General features: G+C 37.3%; 1 protein-coding gene across 1 annotated transcript in view; it reads left to right on the forward strand.

Moving 5' to 3' along the window:
- Positions 1 to 20,887, forward strand: part of PYGB (glycogen phosphorylase B) — a 38,983-nt gene extending 18,096 nt beyond the window's left edge. Inside the window, exons 6-20 of the mRNA XM_026684555.2 lie at positions 399 to 510; positions 2,620 to 2,702; positions 3,503 to 3,646; positions 4,443 to 4,535; positions 5,613 to 5,759; positions 6,824 to 6,987; positions 8,025 to 8,139; positions 8,970 to 9,071; positions 9,859 to 10,006; positions 11,835 to 11,893; positions 13,241 to 13,382; positions 13,782 to 13,989; positions 15,438 to 15,572; positions 16,317 to 16,383; positions 19,899 to 20,887. Coding sequence (XP_026540340.1) covers positions 399 to 510; positions 2,620 to 2,702; positions 3,503 to 3,646; positions 4,443 to 4,535; positions 5,613 to 5,759; positions 6,824 to 6,987; positions 8,025 to 8,139; positions 8,970 to 9,071; positions 9,859 to 10,006; positions 11,835 to 11,893; positions 13,241 to 13,382; positions 13,782 to 13,989; positions 15,438 to 15,572; positions 16,317 to 16,383; positions 19,899 to 20,051 — 1,872 coding nt within the window. The 3' untranslated portion in view covers positions 20,052 to 20,887. The remainder of the gene's footprint in view (positions 1 to 398; positions 511 to 2,619; positions 2,703 to 3,502; positions 3,647 to 4,442; positions 4,536 to 5,612; positions 5,760 to 6,823; positions 6,988 to 8,024; positions 8,140 to 8,969; positions 9,072 to 9,858; positions 10,007 to 11,834; positions 11,894 to 13,240; positions 13,383 to 13,781; positions 13,990 to 15,437; positions 15,573 to 16,316; positions 16,384 to 19,898) is intronic.
- The last annotated feature ends 798 nt before the right edge of the window (positions 20,888 to 21,685 follow it).

Here is a 21,685-nt window from a genome sequence, read left to right on the forward strand (position 1 = left end):
TCCTTTGCAGATTAAAGAACATCAGATCCTTCTTTGTTCTGTCAAGTGCTTGCCTAGCAAGACCTGCGGAGCCCCAGTGCTGAATTTTTTGAAATGCCACCAAGTTAAAGAGAGGCGTGAATTATCTTCTTTTCTCCTTTGGTTTTTCTATTGGGAATGCTTTACTATTGAGGATACGAGGGTCTATTTTGCTGTGTAATATCAATGCTTTTTATTTGTCTCATGTTATTATTTGCAATACATTAAGTTAGGCTGTTTAGAATTGTAAATCACATTTTTAAACAAAATGAGCGTGATATACTTGAGTGAACAATTGCAGCGCCCTTTAATTACAGGTTACTATCATTTTTATGTCACTGTGTTAGCCCATCTTTATTTGATCTCTTGCTCCACCTTAGGTTGTTCTTGCCATGCCTTATGATACACCGGTTCCAGGATACAAGAACAATACAGTTAATACTATGAGACTGTGGTCAGCCAAGGCACCCAATGATTTCAACCTTGAAGAGTGTAAGTAGTCTTAATAATGATTAAGATCATTATATAAGTGTTTGTTTATTTTATCAGTTTTTTTAAATTCAAGTTTGCCCTGTTTGTTCCTTATATTTTGAGCATTAGTGTATAGGCATCTTTTATGGCTGCTCCTGCATTTCCCCGCCTCCCCCGGCCTCCTGTTTTATATCTAAGTTCCCCTTCCTTCTCATCACTACTCATCACTACCTACCTAATTATTTGATTGGTTGTCTTGGGGTTTATGTTTGGGATTGGGACCTAAAGATTGATTTCCCTCCCCTTCCAATTTTAGTTTAAAGCCCTTTAGAGCCCTTTAGATAAGCCAGGGTCTGCAACCTTAAACACTCAAAGAGCCATTTGACCCATTTGCTACAGAGAAGAAAATACCAGGAGCCAATAATTTAACAACCGATGTTACTGGGTGGGCGTGGCCAACTCAACATCACTCACTCCCACCCAGTCATCTCCTGCTCTGGAATATGGAGCGAGTCTCCATCCCCCATCATCAACGTTACCTTCTCAGGCCAGGTGAGGAGTGATGGGGAGGGGAGGGGCCAGCCAGTGGTGGGATCAGCTGACAGGGAGCTGCAGCAGAGGGCTGAAAGAGCTGCATGTGGCTCCAGAGCCACAGGTTGCAGACCCTTGAGATAAGCTGAGCCAATTATTTTCCAAACCATTCTTCCCAGTTCTTGTGAGATGCAGCTAATCCCCTTCCAGAAACCCTTCATGTAGGTAATGTAGACCATGATCTGTGAATCCAAAGTTGTCTCAGTGGCATCATCCTTCAAATCGGTAGTTTAAAATTCTCCTAAAATTCTAAAATTCTCCATTCTCTCATTGGATGTTGACCTTATGTTGAAAGTACATCTGTACTCCTACTTCTTTTGTTTTCATGCCTAGCTGCTCATAATCTCTTGTTATTTCAGGTTCTTTGTCCCCACATGAAACAGGAGAAAGGGATCATTTGTGGGCTTGATTATGGCTTGATTACTTCCAACTCTGTTATTCTATGTTATTCTATTCAATGTTAAAAGTTTTTCATACAGTTTACAGAGTCAGCATATTGCCCCCCAACAATCTGGGTCTTCATTTTACCCACCTTTGACATTACCTTTTTAGAATCTAAGCATGTAGCAAAGAAAGTCTCTGTATACTTTCTAAGTATGTTCAAGGGACGTCTAAATAATCCAAATGACACAACCCTCTTCTCTTCAGTAGCTGCTATACAAAAGGAAATGTAAATAGAACATATAGTTGGAGCCAGTTTATCTATTTCCATTCTTATAGAATAGAATGTATGCATGTATATGCAAAACTATTTTTATCTCAACTGAAGTCATGAGAAAAATCACAAAGAGAAATCTGGCTCATCATTCTTTACCCCTTGTTTGATAAAAATCTGCTTCCCAAATCTGTTATCCACAAAAGAAGGGAATCGGGTTATTGCCACTAAAAGCAGCTTCTTTTCTACATCAGAGTGGTTTGGAGGGAGGTAATTTAAAAGGGGCAATGAAGGCAGAAGTGTAAAATTCCAGTCACCAAGGGCCAAACTTCTACTCCTAGTCCTACTTAAGAAACAAAAATTACATGTCCAGTAAATTTACAAAATATGTGCAAGGCAAACATTTGGCAGCTGGTGTTCCTTTTCTTTTCTTTTTCCTGAGAACACATCATAGTAAATAAACCCAATGAAGAAAGCTTCATTTAACCTCTAAAACCAAGCCCCATTAATTACCTGATATACTGAAAACCGAGACGGTCTTTTGCACATCTCCTTAGAAATGTATATCCATTATTTTTTCCAAAATAATAAAGATGGTGAAATCCAATTCCAGAGTAAAACTCTTGAGAGCTAGACAGACAGTTAGGCAACGAATCCATACATTTATTTCACATTTAAAATAAATTCAACTTGGAATTTTTTCCTGTTGAATTTGTAAACAATATGAGTTACAAGTTGAAACTTTTGAAAACTTCAGTGAACAAAGGTAAAGTAAGGAAATGTTATGAAATGACTGCTGTGTCGTGATAAACACGTATAGCTCTTGGAGTATTCCATTTCATTGATGTAACTACTCTGAGCTATATCTTCATTCTCCTTCATAGTTAATGTTGGTGATTATATCGAAGCTGTGTTGGATAGAAACCTAGCAGAAAACATATCCAGAGTGTTGTATCCCAATGATAATGTAAGTATCTGCTGCATTGTGCAGTGTAAGTACAGTTTAAATGCTTCGTTAAATCTATTTTAGTGAATTGTGGATTGTGGATTTGGCTGCTTTTCTGCTGACTGTCTTAGAAAAAACTATTTGCTTGTGTGTTTTGAGTGTGATCCTCCAGTTTCCACTTCTCCGATGAACCTCTCACCATTTTCATAAAACAACTCCTGATGGGAAGGAGAAATGCAGAAGCTATAATAGGAGACTAAAATTTATGAAAATTATGTGAAAGGCACAAGTGATGTTTGGCTTGCATGCATTTACTCTGTATAGTTTTCCTTAGTTCCATCTTCCTGCATTCTGTCCTCTGTTCTGAATAAATCTCTGTTCAGGAGCATACCACTCCGTAGCAAACTTTTCCTCTGCTCAGACTTTTACATTTACTGCACTATATCCAAGTCAACTCCACTGGGTATACAATACAGGGAGAATTAAGCGTCCTTAAAGTCCCATTTATTTTCAGAAGAAACTAAGAGTTTCCATGTTCTTGGGATCAGTGCTGATCCACAAATGTGAATGTGAATGTTTGTAAAAACTTATTAAAAGAAGGCTGCCTTTTATATACAATATGGACCTGAGATAGGAAAACCACTGAGGATTAAACCTGATTAGCAAAGTCCATCTCATCTCTTTCTTTCGCTGTGGAAAGGAGCTTGATTTTTACAATCCCTCAGATCATTTCCATTATTAGCCTGCTTTCTTTTGGTAGCTTCATAGTGCTGCTTCTGACATAGACTAATATAACCTCCTTTCCCGTCTGTGTTGCTAAGTTTTTTGAAGGAAAGGAATTGCGTCTGAAACAGGAGTACTTTGTGGTAGCTGCCACTCTCCAGGACATCATACGACGATTCAAGTCTTCCAAATTTGGATGCCGTGACCCAGTGAGGACCTGTTTTGAAACCTTCCCCGACAAGGTGAACATTTCACATGAGGGCTTGTACAAATCTTGAAATAAATCATTTTAATTTTAAAGAATACCTTTATCTCTCTTTCAGACAATGTTTGGTAGTCTTTTGATCTTAAGAAAAGTAAAACCAAAATGTTGCTTAACACTAGAATCTCCTGAAGTCCTGTTGGGCTGATCTTTGCAGTACTATTAGTGGTGTGCATAGACTTATGCCATTATTTTTGTTTTTGTTGTTATTTAATACCATGATGTTTACATTATTTAGTGACAACAAATTTTTAATAAATTTTATATTAGCAAATGCTTCCAGAATTTTTTATGGATTTATTCAGATTTTATAAATTTTACCAATCATCTTTGTCTAGAACCTTGTAAGTTGGATATCCTGAATAATGATGGGTTTCTGAAACTGTTTGCAATACAGTATCAAATTCACAAAACAAATTCAGCAATAAGCACCAGTAATGAAAATTACAGCCCGAAATACTTCTTTAGCGTATTTTCTGGGTTTTTTAAACTTTTAATAGGGATTAAAAGTTTATTTTTTAAAACTTGATTAAATATCAAGTTCAAGACATGGTTACTGGCCAGATTATGTATGACTAAACCCTGTAGTTCCTCCAGAGTCCTTAATATTTTTTTTCCTCTTTATATTTAGGAATTGAGCTGGTCTGGGGTCACCAAGTTGCCATCAACATAAAATGAAATCAGATTTTCCATTGTGTTCCATGGACTCATTGGGCTCTTTCTGGATGGAAATAATAGAGATTTTCATATTAAAGTTTATGTTATCCATTTTACAGGTTGCCATTCAGCTAAATGACACTCATCCTGCTCTCTCCATTCCTGAGCTCATAAGGATCTTTGTTGATGTTGAACATATGGATTGGGATAAGGTAAGAGTTGAGTGGGAGGCAGGAAAGACACAATTTTTGATCCCCAACAAGTTTTTTTCAGAAACTACCAAGAGATTCTCCTTCTTCAACTTGATTTCCCCCAGATATCAGGGGATTGCATTTTCTAGAATTTCTAGCCAGGATGGTGAAAAACTAGATTCTTAAAGTTAATGACGACACAACAGTCATTGGTTTCATTTGAGATGATGATAAATTTGCATGAAGACAGGACGTTGAACAATTGGTCCTGTAGTACAGCTGGAACAATCTGGAGTGAACATGCTTGAAATTGTAGAGATGAGAGTGGATTTTAGGAACCGGTCTCCTATTCTACCATCTCTTACTATATTAGACAGTGCAGTATCAGCAGTAGAGACCTTCAAGTTTCTGGGTTCTATAATCTCCCAGAATTTGAAATGGACACTTAACATTAGAACCATCATTTAAAAGGAACAACGAAGAATATTCTTCGTGTGTCAGCTCAAAAAATGCAGTCTGCCCCAGGAGCTATTAATACAGTTCTACAGAGGAATTATTGAGCCTGTCCTTTGTGCTTCTACAGCTGTCTGGTTTGGTGCCGCAACCAAACAGAACAAGCACAGATTTCAGCTGAAAGTTAGGAATGCAGAAAAAAATAATTACAACCAGCCTGCCTTCAGTTGAGGACCTGAATATTGCATGGGTCACAAGGAGGACTGAGAAAATATCTATGGACCTCTCACATTCTGGACATAAACTGTTCAACCCCTCCCCTGGGGTTGCCTCCACAGGGCATTGCATACCAAAACAACTAGACACAGAGACAGGTTTTGATTCTGTATGCGATGACTACCGTACTCCTATGATACTTCAAGCTCTTTACTTAGCTCTAGAACCATCGTCAATGGAATTTCAGTTTCATTAATGTGTGGCTTTTTCATTAATAATGAGGCTGCAACCAATAAGTTACAGCTCAGCATCAGGGTAATCTCCATGGCAAGTATCAGAAATTAATGCCATTTGAAGTTACAACCATTTATTTTCAGCCCATAGAATTTGCTTCTAATCACATTAATTCATTTGTGTCTTTGGTTCTAGGCCTGGGAAATCACAAAACGAACCTGTGCATACACTAATCATACAGTGCTGCCTGAGGCCCTAGAGCGCTGGCCGGTGTCTATGTTTGAGAAGCTCCTGCCAAGGCACCTGGAGATCATTTATGCTATCAACCAAAAACATTTGGATGTAAGTCATCTAAATGAGAAAAAAAAGGACTTGGGAGAGGCAGAGAGAGGATACCAGAGGTTGGCAATTATATACTCTCATGATCTCACACGGTGGCCCACAGAAAGGAAGGGGAGGCTCAAGATATTGCAAGTCTTAGTGCTCTCATAAGATTTCACTAACCTCATGTGAAGACAAGAAAATCCTCAAAGTTTTGATGATCTTGTAAGAATTTGGCAATTTTAAAGTGTTTATTTTTTTCATTTTGTGTGGTTTTGAACATTATTTTGCAGGTAAATGCTTAATGTATGTGACCCTACATTGCTAGCATCAGATGAAGCTCAGTGAGACATCTAATGGCAAACCAGAAGAAACTTAATTTGTCATTTGTAGTTGAATGATAACATGTACATCAGACATAGCAGTTTTATTGAATTAGTTTAGCTATCTTTTTTATGCCATGTTGAACATTCTCTGGCCACCTTGCTGCATAGCAAAGAGCTCTAGAGCTATTCAGCTCTAGCAAGTGGATAGAATAATAGCATGGGTAGAATCAGTCATATTTAGGCTTCAGATTATTGTGGTCTTGCTACAATCAGTAAAACAACATCAGTCATCCACCTGCTACCTACATATTTCTTGTGTTACAGTGTCCACAATTCACTACTGCTGACAGTACCAACCTCTGGGAAGCAGCAGTCTACATAGTCTTGCTAAAACTATCAGGCTTAGAAGCTGATGAGTTGACCATGTTTAAGGATATCTTTGTTAGTATGGCCTAGCTAGCATGTCTTTTTCAGTGTCATTGATATCATCCTTGAATAGATCTTGATGTCTTTTGTTAGAAGGTACAGTATTCAAATTCTGCATTTGCAATAGTTCAAGAGTGCGAAATGGTGGTGTCAAAACTCTGATTGAGCTGGCTTCTCTGGGGGATGGTGATATTCTTTTTAAAAATGTAAAATAGTTTTACCTCTCCTGAACTTTGGAGGATTTGTTCATGTTTTTCAGTTTAAGTGAATTCATTGTGAGATATGATTTAGCTTGTTGTCCTAACATTCCCATTATTTTGTACATTCTATCAGTATGTGGCTTCCCTCTTTCCTGGAGATGTTGACCGCCTCCGAAGGATGTCTGTAATTGAGGAAGGAGATTGCAAGAGGATCAATATGGCCCACCTGTGTGTCATTGGTTCTCATGCAGTCAATGGAGTGGCTCAGATTCACTCTGAGATTGTGAAGAATTCTGTGTGAGTCCTGCTTGTTTCTCTTTTACTTAGTTATAAGTAAGATGTCTATCCTGGTGTTCTTCATAGACTTGTCACTGATCTAAGAAGCAGGCATTGTTTTTTCTTCTCATACATATCTGCTGTCTTACAAATATTGATTTATTTTTTATTAAAATAAATGATTTTATTCATTTTACACATAGCCTGGAAAACAGAAGTGCTTAGTAGTGAGAGGACAAAATATACACGTTGAGATTTAACAAATTATGAATGAATGAATGAATGAATGAATAAATGAATGAATGAATGAATGAATGGCTAGTTTGTGTTTCCTGAATTTGCATTTCGGGTACAAATTTACATAATAGAAGATTCCCCACACATAGAAAACTAACAAGTCTAGAAACTGGATTTAATATAGTCCTTCTCTGTTATTCTTAAGTATATGCAGCTTGAATTATTTTAGTCCAGACAGCATTCCCCATTTTTTGAGACATGGAATTTTAAAAGGATGTTAAAGTTCATCTCATTCTTCCTTTTGCTATGTACATAGAACATGTCTGCTTCATCCAATGGTTATCATGTCTGATCTTAAACTTCTTGTTTCCATCACCTGCAACTTTTTGCTTATAACCTGTTTCCCAGATATTTCTTCATCTTGATACATTTCCTAGGCATAATCCATTTTCAGCGGCAGATAATCATTAACTATATTAGATTACAATCTAGTAACTTCCAGATGGTTTGCATTTCAATTTCTATCAATCAGTGCTCTGTTGAAAAGTATTTTGGGAGTTTTAGTCCTGAGTATCTGAAGATATTAAATTGCTTTCACTTTATCAGTGTTCTTCAAACAGAACAGAAGTACTTTGGTATATGTGGAACAGAGCAGAATTAGCACTGTTCAAGATCTGGATTACGCTTTTCATAAATGTATCCTATGACTATTCTCTTTTTTAAAGGAGCTGCTAAAGAGTTAATGATGCCAACTGGCACCAAATAATGTATATGACATTGTTCCTTTTAAAACTACAGTATCTCACTCATATACATTGTAGATTCAAAGATTTCTACGAAATAGAGCCAGAAAAATTTCAAAACAAAACCAATGGTATCACTCCCAGGCGATGGCTTCTACTGTGTAACCCAGGACTCTCTGAAGTTATTGTGGAGGTAAGATACAAGACATATCAGACAATAGGAAATGCTTGTAGAAATACTTGGTTAGGTTTGAGCTAGAGTCTGATGAAGCGCCTTCAAAAAGAGGGGAGAAAGAAGAGACAGACTATCTGGTCCCTTACCTAGGATGATTCTAGAACACTGCATAACAATATGGTGACTGACAAAAGTATGATTTTGAATCTATAAACAACTGTAGATAGATAGTAAGTCTGCATTCAGATTTGCAGAAAGTCATGTTCAACTTTGTATCAGGTAGACTATATGTCAACTTCTCCTTACTTAAGATTTCCTTTGAAACATAAAATTTAAGCAGAGTGCCTGCTTAAATTCAGGCTATGTTGGCTGATCATGAAAATAACTATAATTAATATTATTATGAGCATTTATTCACCTTAATATTAGAAAAAGTCAGCTAGTTAGCTTTGTTACTCCAAATATTGGCAATTGCCTTCTGCCAAATAGACTTCTCCAAATACTGCATTTGCCAGTGGATCCTCTTAGTTGAGCCACATCAGATGGATATTTATTTGACATCAAAGGAGAAGCAGTTTTATACCAAGGCAGATGTTGCTTTTTTCTTTCTCTCTCTCTCCATTTTTGCACAATCATCTTGTATTATACCCAGTATCCATTTCAGCGGTTAGTCCTAAACAAGCTTATTCATTGTCAACAAGACCTATAAGAGTGAACCAGATTTCATCTCAATATCAAAACACTGCTACTTATCTGACAGCAATGGGAAATGAACATAGTAATAGAAGCATTCAGCTGTGAAAAATATCAGTTCTATTAATTATAATTTTTATTTTCTTAATATACAGAGAATTGGAGAAGATTTCCTCACTGATCTTAACCAGCTAAAGAAGCTGCTGGATTTTGTCGATGATGAAGCCTTTATTAGGGATGTAGCTAAGGTTAAACAGGTAATAACTGCAACACACACGTTTCTCTATCTATCATCTGTATGTCTGTCTCTGCCTGCCTGCCTGCCTGCCAGCCACCCAGCCACCTGTCTCTATCTATCTATCTATCTATCTATCTATCTATCTATCTATCTATCTATCTATCTATCTATCTATCTATCTATCTATCTATCTTATCTATGTATCTATCCTCACAACCATTTGTTTAACAACTGTTAAAAGATTTATTTATTTAGTAAACAAATTTATATTACCTCTCAGCTCACAATGAAGTTACAATAGCCTCAGAAAAAGTGATTTATGACCTATAATCACAGTTACAACCATCATACTACCCCTGTAGTCACATGATTGGTGATTGTAATTTGGGCACTTAGCATTTGGCTCGCATTTGCAACCAGTTGCAGAATTCGGCAATCATATGATTAAGATTTGCAACCTTTTATGCTAATTTGTGACAAAAAAATACCATTAGAGAGGTGCAATTAGTTTAATGATCTTAACAACCATAGTGATTTGCTTAACAGCTGCCATAAAAATTGTCATAAAATCATGTCCAATTATAACTTCAGCAATTCAGGATGGAAATTCCAATCCCAATTGTACTAAATCAAGGACCACCTGTATTTACCTCTTATTTATTATATTCATTTGCGTGCTACCTCCTAGCAAAACTATATTTATATTATAAGTAGATAGTATTTTTTTTAATTCCATTTAGGCCAGGCACTTGAGTTGAATGTCTGTTTAAATTTTCCGAGATCAACTTAAAATGTCTTTTTGGTAGGAGAATAAACAGAAGTTCTCTGCATACTTGGAAGAACAGTACAAAGTCAAAATTAATGCATCCTCTATGTTTGATGTGCATGTCAAGAGAATTCATGAATACAAGAGGCAGCTCCTCAATTGCCTACATATAATCACTCTCTATAACCGTGAGTTTTTTGCCAGCATCAATTTTTTTAAACTCTTCTAGATAACATTAACAATAATATTGTTACATCAGTATGGAAAAAATATGTCATACGAAAAGATCTGGGAAGCAAGCAGAAAGTAATCTGAAAAGATAATGGGAGTGTGTGTCTGTGTGTGTGCATGCACACGCCTGCGGATATATGTTTGTAGAGCAGCCATTTCCTTTAATCCTGAATATAATGCTCCAGCAAGCTTGAACTTGAGATTCCTGGAAACTAGTCTTTGTTAAGAATGAAGAAGCATATTCAGGAAGCTGAGCCGAATTGCATACGTATAATTGAAGGCTTGATGAGATCAAAATCTTAACAGTGAAGCTTGTCATAAACAAGCAGACAAAAAAGATCATGTAATATTTCAACAAAAGGAAATTGGTATGATTGACATTTAATGCTAGGAATGTGATAAAATAGAATGGAATATTTTTTATTGGCCAAGTGTGTTTGGACACACAAGGAATTCGTCTCCAGTTCAAAAGCTCTCAGTATGCATACAAGTAACAGAGTGATAAAATATAAATCACAAGATATTATTATAAGTCATAAGATAAAACCAACAAGTGATAGCCATGAGATACCACTAGGAGTAGGTAAAAGGAAAGGTGAGAAGAATAATAGTAATACAGTCCTACTACATGATTAGATATTAGGCATAAGAAGAATACATGATTACATGTTAGGCATAACAGTACTGTGAGAATTACGTGTTTAGCAGAGTGATGGCAGGGGAGGGGGGGCTGTCTGTGTCTATAATGGTGTCCTGAGGGGAGAAGTTGAAACAGTTTATGTCCAGGATGTGAGGCCCTCTTTCTGGCTCATGCAGTGTACAGGTCCTCAATGGAAGGCAGGGTGGTTGAATTTTTTTCTCCAGTCCTAATTATCCATTGAAATCTGAACCTGTCCCATTTGGTTGCTATACCAAATCAAACAGTTATAGAAGTACAAATGACAGTCTTGATAATAGGAGCTTAGTTGCCAAGAGTTCTGCCTTAGTTTTGGAATATTCTTTGCCAGGTATTTTTAACCTAACATTAAAACAAGTCTGTTCACTCAGACATGATACAAAGCTGAGAAATTACAATGAGAATGAGACATCCTTGCTTATAATCTCACAGCAACTTAGGTTATTATTGATAAAGTATGTACTCCGTTTGCCAAGAGTTGGGAATAACTTTTAGGAAGATTTTTTCCCCAATGTGAATGGTTACCTGAAGGACTTCCAAAGTTGAGGTCCCTACCAGCAGATGCAGAAATGTATTTCCACTTGAAAGCCCAAAGGTCTCCTTGAAAGTGTAAGGTTATGATATATGCAGAACCTGTTCAACAAGCAGAGTGATTTACTTTTCTGAACCCAAGTGCTAGACTGGATAACTTAGCTTTTCATTTCCTAAATTTGGATTCTTCCTGTTACACTTTATGATAATAAAATCCAAAAACAATTGCACAGCATTAATTTGATCTTTGTATAAATATTGCTATCCACAGAAATTGTTCATTGATGTTAATACTGTATCCATGCAACAAAAGGGAGACTATTATTCCTGGCCAATTAATAAGTTTTTTTCAAAACTACAAATTCTCCCTTATTGGTCTATGGAAACAAGTATAAATTTGTCCTAAATTTTAAATTTTACATCATTTTATTGCTTTTTTCTCCTCAGTGATTTCTTACCTTGAAATAGGAGTTACAGATATCACAGAAAGCAATTTTGTGGAATTATTATTATTATTTTATTAATCATCCATTTTAAAAATCATTTTCCTCCATCTTAATTTTCTTGCTTTTTTTCAGGCATCAGAAAAGACCCTAAAAAATCCTATGTGCCAAGAACAGTTATGATTGGAGGAAAGGTAAAGAATTCCAATGTGAAGCTAAGTTTACTTCTAGTATTTAAGACTGCACATATATTTCTTCCTTCCACCCAATTACTGCCTGCCTACACACTTCACATTTATGTTAAAATTTGAGTTATTTAAGGATGCAAAAGAACTACTCATGCCCAATATTTTTAGTCTCTTTGTTTCCTTGTGTGATTCAAACATCCTATTTATCTGGAAACTCAGCATATTGAAATAAGAACTCAGGGAGATTGACAATTCCTATTGTGGTATGGATTTATTTAAGGTATCTACAAGTTGCAAACCTCAGCAAAGATTAAGAACAAAAAGGCAGATATATACAGCAGGGAGCCTTTTCTGGGATAGATAAAGGCTTCCTTTGATTTTATATATAGAAGTCTTCATATATATCAATTTGTGACACTCTCTTCAGGAATTAGGTATTTCAGCTGAAAAATTCAAAAAATGGCTTCCTACTTCTTCTTCTTCATCATCATCATCATATAATAATAACAGAATAGTAACAGAATAAGAGACTTGGAGGGGACCTCCAAGCAGGAGACCCTATACCAGGGGTGTCAAACTCAAGGCTTGCAGACCGGATCAGGCCCACAGGGTGTTTAGATCTGGCCTGCGGGACCAGTCTGGAAATAGCAAAGGACCAGCCCACTGTGCCTCTGCTAGCAAAAATGGGGTGTGGGGACGGGGTCCCCCGCAACCAGTTTTGGCTGCCAGAGTGCTGCAAGAGGCTTTCCAGGCCCAAAATGGGGCCTCCGGAGTGCTGCAGGAAGCTGCCTTTATCTCAGAAGGTTATAAAAGGGAGGAAAGGTAAAATATTTTACCTTTCAGGCTTGCAGGATTCTGCTACTATAGCCTATGTCAATAATTTATAGTTCTAGTCTTCCTATGGAGTCAGTTTCTTGATCTGGTCTCTCATAAGGTGATCAAGTAGATCAAATAAGTATTAAAAAAACAAAATCACAGAAATGTACGCCTCTCTATTTTTATAAGTATATAAAACCATGTGTGTGGAAGTATGGTCCCGTGTCACATCTACTATGGCCACGCCCAACATGGCCAACCCCACCAACCTCTTTGGCACTTGGAGGTCAAACACAACCCTGATATAGCCCTCCATGAAATTGAGTTTGACATCCCTGCCCTGTACCATTCCAGGCAAGTGGCTGTCCAGTCTCTTCTTAAAAACCACCAGTGATGGAGGCTTTTAAATAAATTCTGAGCAGTAGTTTCTTATTAAGAAATCCAGATGCTATATTTTGGTATTCATTTGCCTTGTGAATTTCATTACTCCTTTTTCTTTTTTTAACTCTTAAAATGTTTTTCCTTTTCATCCTCCAGGCAGCTCCAGGCTACCACATGGCAAAAAAGATTATCAGATTGATCACGGCCATTGGAGAAATTATTAATAATGACCCCTACATAGGAGATAGACTCAGAGTCATATTCTTGGAGAACTACAGAGTGTCTCTTGCTGAAAAAGGTAAGTCAGTTTTGGAAGCAGGTTGGCTTCGGTAGTGCACAATTTGTACCTTTCCAGATTCTGCTGATCTCCCTTTTCATGCTTACCTTGTTTATGGCTGTGCTGACTGAGATTGTTGAAAGTTGCATCTAAAGAGTTGCATACTGTGATCCATGGCTGACTGGCTCTTGTGCAAGAAAATATATCCCTTCCAAATGCAGAGGTATATGTGCAGCCCTTTATGACATACTGCTGCATCAATGAAGCAAACACTTAGGATGTTGAATTGCTTGGTCTACTCAGAACAGTAAAATTAGACCACACAAGGCTTGCTCGTGTTAGGTGCAGATACAAATGGTTTGTTTACAGAAGAAGAAAAAATACAGTCTTACCTATTTCTCTTTTTTCAATCCATCCCAGTGATTCCTGCCGCAGATCTATCAGAACAGATATCTACAGCTGGGACCGAAGCTTCAGGGACAGGAAACATGAAATTCATGCTGAATGGAGCCCTCACCATTGGGACCATGGATGGGGCCAATGTAGAAATGGCTGAAGAAGCTGGAGAGGATAATCTGTTCATTTTTGGCATGCGGGTAGATGATGTTGAAGCAATGGATAAGAAAGGGTTTGTAAATAAACTTTTCACCATGAACAGGCCATAAAAACAGGCTATGGGCATGTGATTGATTCTTTGGACCAGCAGGAAACTTCTCCTGAGCTTCCTCTGCTTCACCTTAGAGCAGAGGTATCAAACTCAATCCCATCGCGGGCTGTATCAGGATTTTGTTTGCCCTTGGGGGACTGCGTTGGGTGTGGCCTGGTCATCACAGCCGACTGGGTGTGCGGGTTAGGGCAACATAGGCTTAACATAGTGTAGAGATAGCATTGCCATCTCTGGGTCTTACCCGTAGGACAACTCTGGGCCTATCGTGGGCTGGATTTGGCCCACGGGCTGCATGTTTGACATCCCTACTTTATGGGAATTAGTCAGAGTTCAGTTTCTATTTTGACAAGGAGATCTCTATCTCACGTCTAGCAAGCAGAGCAGTCAGGATAGACCTGAGCACCTTAAGAGGCCATTTTTCTTCTCTGAATTCTCTCCTATGTTAATTAGAGTTTACTTATGGTCAATATCTCCGATAATGAGGAAAGCTTATGAGAAAATTCAATCATTGAAAACTGCTGTTGGAAATTGAGTAACCTTGTCATGGGAAGATTGGGGTATACATTGTGACAAAACTCTCCTTATCCATTTATATTAACATAAGAAGAACTTGCTACAGCATGAACAGAGTTTACATGCTCATCAAAAATAGGAACATTTTTGAAATAACTTGCAATTTCCACAAATTACTTTTCATAAACTGTATAAGATCCAATACTGATCATACCTTTATTAAGAATTAATATGCACCAATAGCCTTTTAATTTGGCATCAAGTCTGCCTTCTGTATTATTTCCAAGTCACCTATAATGTAGGCTGCTTGGGTGAGTATTGCCCGCGTGATCTTTTTTTTTTTTTTTTTTTTTTTTTTTTTTTTTTTGTGGGTTTTTTTTTTGGGGTGTTTTTTTTTTTTTTTTTTTTTTTTTTTTTTTTTTTTTTTTGGTTTTTTTTTTTTTTTTATTTGGTGGGTTGTTTGTGGTTTTTTTTTTTTTTGTTTTTTTTTTTGTTTATTTTTTGGTGGTTTTTTTTTTGGGGTTTTTTTTTTTTTTTTGTTGGGGTTACTTTTTAATTTTCGCAAAGTTTAATTTTTTATTTTAAAAAGGGCGGGCAACCACCCACAACTGGTGGGGGGTGGGGCGTGCACCCGGGCCGTTGGGGCCGGGGGGGGGTGGGTGGCCCCGCCCCCAGCCTATATGATGTAGTGGCTAAAGTGTTGAATTAATGTCCCCCTTGATGATGGAGCAGTCTATTTAACCACCTGGCACTCACTTTCAGCTAGTCTTAATTCACTGTGGAAACCTTTGTGTATGTCACCTTCTATTCCAAGAAAAAAGGTGGGATGTAAATGCAAGAAATAAATAATAATAGAAGCAGAAAAGGTTAAGGGTGTCCCTATTTTTCTGGTTCAGGTACTCTGCTAAGGAATACTATGACAGGATTCCAGAGCTCAAGCAAGTTATTGATCAAATAAACAGTGGCTTCTTCTCACCAAATGATCCTAGTTGTTTCCAAGATGTTGTCAACATGTTGATGTACCATGACAGGTAAGAGGCAGCAATGGTGTGCTTTTACTATGAACTTTCTTTTAATGTCCTCAGCGTGGGTTTAAATATAACTTCCAACATCTCCAGCCATAACATTGATCACCATACTTGCTGAAAGGTAGAAAAACTGCAGTTCTTCCTCTGAGGCATACCATATTGGGGAAGACTACTATATATTGCAAACCCAGGTGGGGTATGACATACTCTCTATTGATAACATACAGACTCAGGCTTATTCCCTTTTGCTGTGAATTGGGTTCAGAAACAAGCAGCAGCCAATGCAGAAACTTGAAGATAGGTGTAATTTTACTCTCAAAGAGTTAGCTGGTCAAGAGCCTTGCTGCACATTTTGAATCAGCTTTCAAGACACTCCCAAAGGCAACCCCAAATACAGCACATTACTATAGTCTAACCAAGTGGTGATCAGTGCATAGGCCATTTATTTTTAAAAGGTACCTGAAATTTAGAAAAAGAAAATGCTGTGGAATTAGTCAGCTAATGAAATAAAAAGATTATCTTAGCCAATCCTGATTTAAGGCTTTCTCAGAGAGGGAACTACCACAGAAAAAGTCCTTTGAAATTATGTTACATAGAAGAGAGCCTCACTTAAACTACTCAAAGGGAAAAGAAAAGCACATTCAAACTTGCCTTATTTAAAGCACAGCTACAACAATGATTCTTTATGACTCTGACTTAACAAAATAAATGGAATTCATGGTTGCATTTATACTGTACTTTGTTTAGGTTTAAAGTATTTGCTGATTATGAAGCCTACATCAAATGTCAAGGGCAAGTGGACCAACTATACATGGTAAGATAGAGACTTTCCTCATAATTTGAACTAATTGCAAATTGATAAGAAAAGTTTCTTCATGAAATAACTGGAAATTATAACTAGAGCTCCTTGTATCTAAGAGTGAGCCCAATGCTGGAAATGGGCAGTCAGAATGTACATAAGTTTCATACATACAAAAGCATAACCACCTTATCTTATTACAGCACTTAGGGAAACAGCCAGCTCTTTCTGGCCTTCCAAAAATTAAAGAGGGCTGCCAGATCCTGGGTGGAAAGGTGCCCCACAGGATAGGGGCCTTAGAGAAGGGGCATATTTCTTGTTCCCACTAGATAGCAACATTAATGGGAAGGGACTTGGAACCCGGTCTGTCTGGCTTGGTGGGAAACAAACCCCTTGGAAAGAAGTGATCTACAAATAATCTTGCTCTCTGCCATGTAACCAGCATCTTGAATTGTACCTGGAAAGAAACTGGGAGCCAATGAATCTCACATGACAATGTATAATGTAGACAATCAAGAGATGCCCAGCATTGCCTCTTCTGCTACATTATGGACCATTTGTAATTTCCAAGCACTCTTCAAGGCATCCCCATGTAAGGCATTTTTCAGTGGTCTAGCTGTATCAAAGATAACACAGCAAAATTCAATTGAGTCCAATGCTTTGTTTACTTCCACCTAATGGAGAGGATCTTGCCTAATTAAAGCTATCCAATATAACCTATTAGATATATCCTGAGAAATTCTAGAGTGTGGTTACTTCGAACCTCTCCCTACCCCACCACTATCCAGCTTTGGACTGTGCAGACTCTTAACTGAGCCTCTCTCTGGGAAAGCTCTGAGTTGCCAAAATTCCTATCCACTAATACTCCAGGTGCATATTCCATCACATCTGGAAAGTTCCCAAAACATGAGTGAGCAAGGCCTCCCTGGTGGCATATACCACATTAGAGGAAGAGTGTACCAAGGTGCCTTTATCCTTGAGTGGGATGCTGTTGGGCCCTGAGTTCCGAAAGATACCTAACTATATGAAATGTAAGAAATAAAAAACCATTTTGAAAGCGGTAAAATGTAGATTGAAAGGCAGTAATGAAGATCATTTATCTGGAATGGGGAACTCCAATTCCCAATCAATTAAAACAGGTTGGAGGAGAGTAGGCACAAGGATAAGAAGAGAACAACTTCCGGTTTGAAGGGCTTCGGCGACAGACAGAAATCCGCGATCGTGTGCGGTTTCGCTGGAGCGCCCCGAGCCGGCTGGTTTCGGGACTAAGCCACCCCGTAGAGGTGGTGAAGAGCGGGGGGACAGCCAGCAGGGTCGAGGAGAGCTGCATCTCTCCTCCTCAGCTGGCCATTACTCCCTTTCCCGAAGACGGTTGCAGCGGTGGTCAGAAATGGCCACCTCAAAGAAGAACTCGACCGGAAAAGAATATGCAGGAGGAAGATAAGAAGTGAAAGTTTTGGCTGACCGGGTTAAATTGTAAAAGCAACAACTAAGGTACCCTGGAATTTAAACTTACAAAAAATAACATCGCTCCCAAAGAAGAGTCGGAAGCAGCGAAGGAAAGTGAAAAGGGAAAGGTTTGGCTTTTTTCTTCTTCTCTCTCCTTCCCTATACTGACAACTAAGAGACTTAAATAAGAAATCGGAAAAATCCGCTTTGACATCAATAGGCAATTAAGCTGAAAATAAAACAAAATGCCAAAGGGATAATAAAGATTTCTGGACATTAAAAATTTTCTTTTTCATAAGCAGGAAGGGAGAGAAAAAGAATAAGGGCAGGATCTGGAAGAGGGAGGAGACTACCTGGAATTAAAAAGAATCTAAAGTAAAACTTCAACAAGACTTCTAAAAGATACATTTTAACTGAAACTTTGCAACTAAATAGTAACCCCAGGAAGAGAAAGTGAAAAAAAAGAGCAAAAAAAGAAACAGCTTGCGTGTATTTGGATTATTTGGTGATCTTTGGATTCTTGGTTATTATATTTGAATGACTAAAATCAATCGGGTGGTTGTTTAAAAATTTATACAATGGCACCACTTCTGGATGAATTGAAAATAGAACTTAAAAAGTACAAAGAAGATGCACAAGAAGGGAAGGGTTCTTTTGGCTTCGTTTTTCAATTTTTAGAAGTGGAGATTTGGAACTATGAGAAACAACAAGAAACAACTGCAAAACAAGAAGACTGGGACAAAGAGGAAGCCATCTTTAATGAACAAGCAATTTTATGTAGGAAAGAAAAAGGAAAGGGGGGAAAAAGAATGGAGAATTTAAGACTTAAAAAAACAACCAAAGAAAAGAAAAATAATTCGAAAAATAAGTATAATACTGGAAAGCAACAGAAAAGGGGAATACAGAAGAGAGAAATAGAGGTAGAGAAACAAGAGGGTAAAAAGGGGAGAGAGAAGAAGAGAGGGAAGAAGGAAAGGAAAATAAGTTACAAAGGACCGGAGCAAGATATAGAGAAACAGGACCTATTTAGAGATAATGGGTGAAAATCTAACTGAAAAAGGGATTCTGTAAAGGTACATAAGATTGTATTGTTATATTAGTAATAGAAATAACTTTAGAAAATTGGAAACAACGTATGATTAAAATGAGGGATAAAATAGTTGGTGTAATTTAGTGAAATGTTTGTGAATAAAATAAGTGAAATAAAATAAATGAGAAAATTGAATTAGGAAGGAACAGGAACATTTTAATTAGTTAATGTTTTATAAAATATAAGTGAAGAGCGGGGGGGGAATTAACTATGGAAAGCTTATAATTGTTCCCATAGAAGTATGCTATTTAATTGAAAAGTAATGTTAAAGATGTTAAGACTTTAATGAATATTAATATTAATGATAGAATTGAATTGGAATGGAATGTTTTAATTATATACATTTATAATTTTTTCTTTTTTTTAAGAATACAGTGTGTATTTTAAGAATGTACCAAGCAGAATCCGAATGGAAGTTATGTATTATATTGAATGTTACAACTTTAGGGAAAAGATATAAAGGCATCATACTCCAATCAGTAACTACAGGAGAAATTTTGTTTAATGAGAAAAGATAATAGATAATTGAAACAGGACAGACAAAAAATATAAAAACAATGATTCGAATTAAGATGAGATAATTCAAATAAAATTGAGAAAATTAGAAGAGGGGAGAAGCTATGCAGAAAATGTAAAATAGTAATAAGATATGGAATAGAATATAAAAATGAGCATGAACCTGAATTTGTGTCTGTACAAAGAAATGTAACCTGGGATTACGCTACTTTCAAAAAAGATGTTTTGTATTTTTGTATTTTTTTTCTCTTTGTGAAAACTCAAATAAAATTTACACACAAAAAAAAGGATAAGAAGAGAACAAACAGGAGAAACCACAGATAAAGTTTATTACAGCTCCAAGACTGAAAGTTATTAATTCTGGCTCTGAATTCATCACTTCTGGAAGAACTAGTTGTCCAATAAATAACAAATGATCTTTCCACTATTAAAGGTCTGAAGATATCAACCTAATAATCTCTTTCTTATTTCTTAGAATCCTAGGAAATGGACTAAAATGGTAATTAAGAACATTGCATGCTCCGGCAAGTTTTCCAGTGACAGGACAATTACTGAATATGCCAGAGAGATCTGGGGAGTGGAACCTTCTGCTGTGAAAATTCCTCCTCCAAACATACCTAGAGAGTAAATCTGCCATTAGAAGGTGCATGCAATTACCCTGATGGGCTTCCTGCTGCTGCTGCTAAGGTATACCTGCTTCCCTGTGACTTTTCTGCAGATAAATTCAATCATGTATTTTACCACACTTTGACTTGTTTCATCTTTATAAGCATATAGCGGAAATGAGAGCAGCTGGTGCTTCAGATAGTTAGAAATAGTTGACCAAAACGTATAGGCTGTAATAAGATTCAAGATCTGAAACAGAAAGTTTAACACCCCCGCCCCCCAAAAAAAAGATGTTATAATCTTGCCTTCTTTTAAAAATCCAGTATACCAATGTTGTTTATATGTATCCATGCATTATATGCTGAGGGGCTCCTCAAGTCCCCAAACTTGTTAATTCCTATGGCAGTTCCCAATTGGTCAGTCAGAAGTGCCTACAAAGTCCAGAACTGAATGGAAAACATGATTCCACAGGGATAATAAGTGTTGCCTTCTGGAATGGAAGCTAGACTGGAACCCTTCTATAACCAAGGAGAATGCTTTTTCCACATAACTCATCTTGAAGTCACTTCTCTGTCTTAATTGCAGTGGTGTCTGCAACAAATTGAGGTTGCATCAAAATGACACATATATGGTAGCATCATGACATAAATGTTGCTCTTAGGTACTTGTATTCTGATGACTAACACAAATGTCCAGTTGTGGGTTTAGCATTCTGACACACGTTTCATTCCTTGTCCCTCTACCCCCTCCCCTCCACACCTGTGCTCATTAGGAGAATCATTGCTGATCCCCAGGACAGTTCTTTTTAATCCAGAATCATTTTAAGTGACCCGTTATCAGAAATGGAAAAAATCAGGATACTTTTTCCTATAGGGCCATGGAGTTCAAGGGGGTGGGGAGGTTAAAGGCACCAAAGAACTGTTTGCTTTCTTCTAAAATGAGGATTCTTGAATGCCTTTTTGTGATTCATAAAGTTAGCATCCAGTCTAGTGCCCTCAAGATGCATTGGGACTGCCCAGTCAGCCCAAATTAAATCAAATTATCGCCCATATTTTATGATCTGCTAGATTCTGGATAATTTTCAGAGCAAGTGGCAGTAAATTAAAAAAATGAGACATTTGCTTAGTCTCATGGTAGATTGCTAGGCCTTGTTTTAGGAACTAGACCAGGGGTGCCCAACCTTGGCAATTTTAAGACTTGTGGACTTCAACTCCCAGAGTTCCTCAGCCAGCAAAGCTGGCTGAGGAACTCTGGGAGTTGAAGTCCACAAGTCTTAAAGTTGCCAAGGTTGGACACCCCTGAACTAGACTTTCTTTATCTGTGCATGTTTCAAATTGTGCAGTTATATGACTTATTTAAAACAACCTTATGTAAAGAGCAGACACTGAAATATCTGTCACTTCTCATAGTGAAACCACTACCATCCAGAGTTTTTCTTGAGTTAGTGTTGTCTCTAGATGTCACATTTTTAGTATTTTAAAAGTATATTGGGAAATCCCATTTTAATTTCAGGCAATAGCATCACATTTTTGGGATTTATCAGGTGTTCTAGCCTGGGTTGCTAAATAAATTTTTTCTTTTTTGCAAATGCTGAGGAAATTGACTATGTTTTAGAGCCCAATAAATCCTTAAATGGCAACTTTATTTGTAAATGAC

Source organism: Notechis scutatus, chromosome 1, assembly GCF_049901735.1.
Source record: "Notechis scutatus isolate UNSWTSFEM ecotype Mainland chromosome 1, rNotScu1.2, whole genome shotgun sequence".
Taxonomy (NCBI): Eukaryota; Metazoa; Chordata; class Lepidosauria; order Squamata; family Elapidae; genus Notechis; species Notechis scutatus.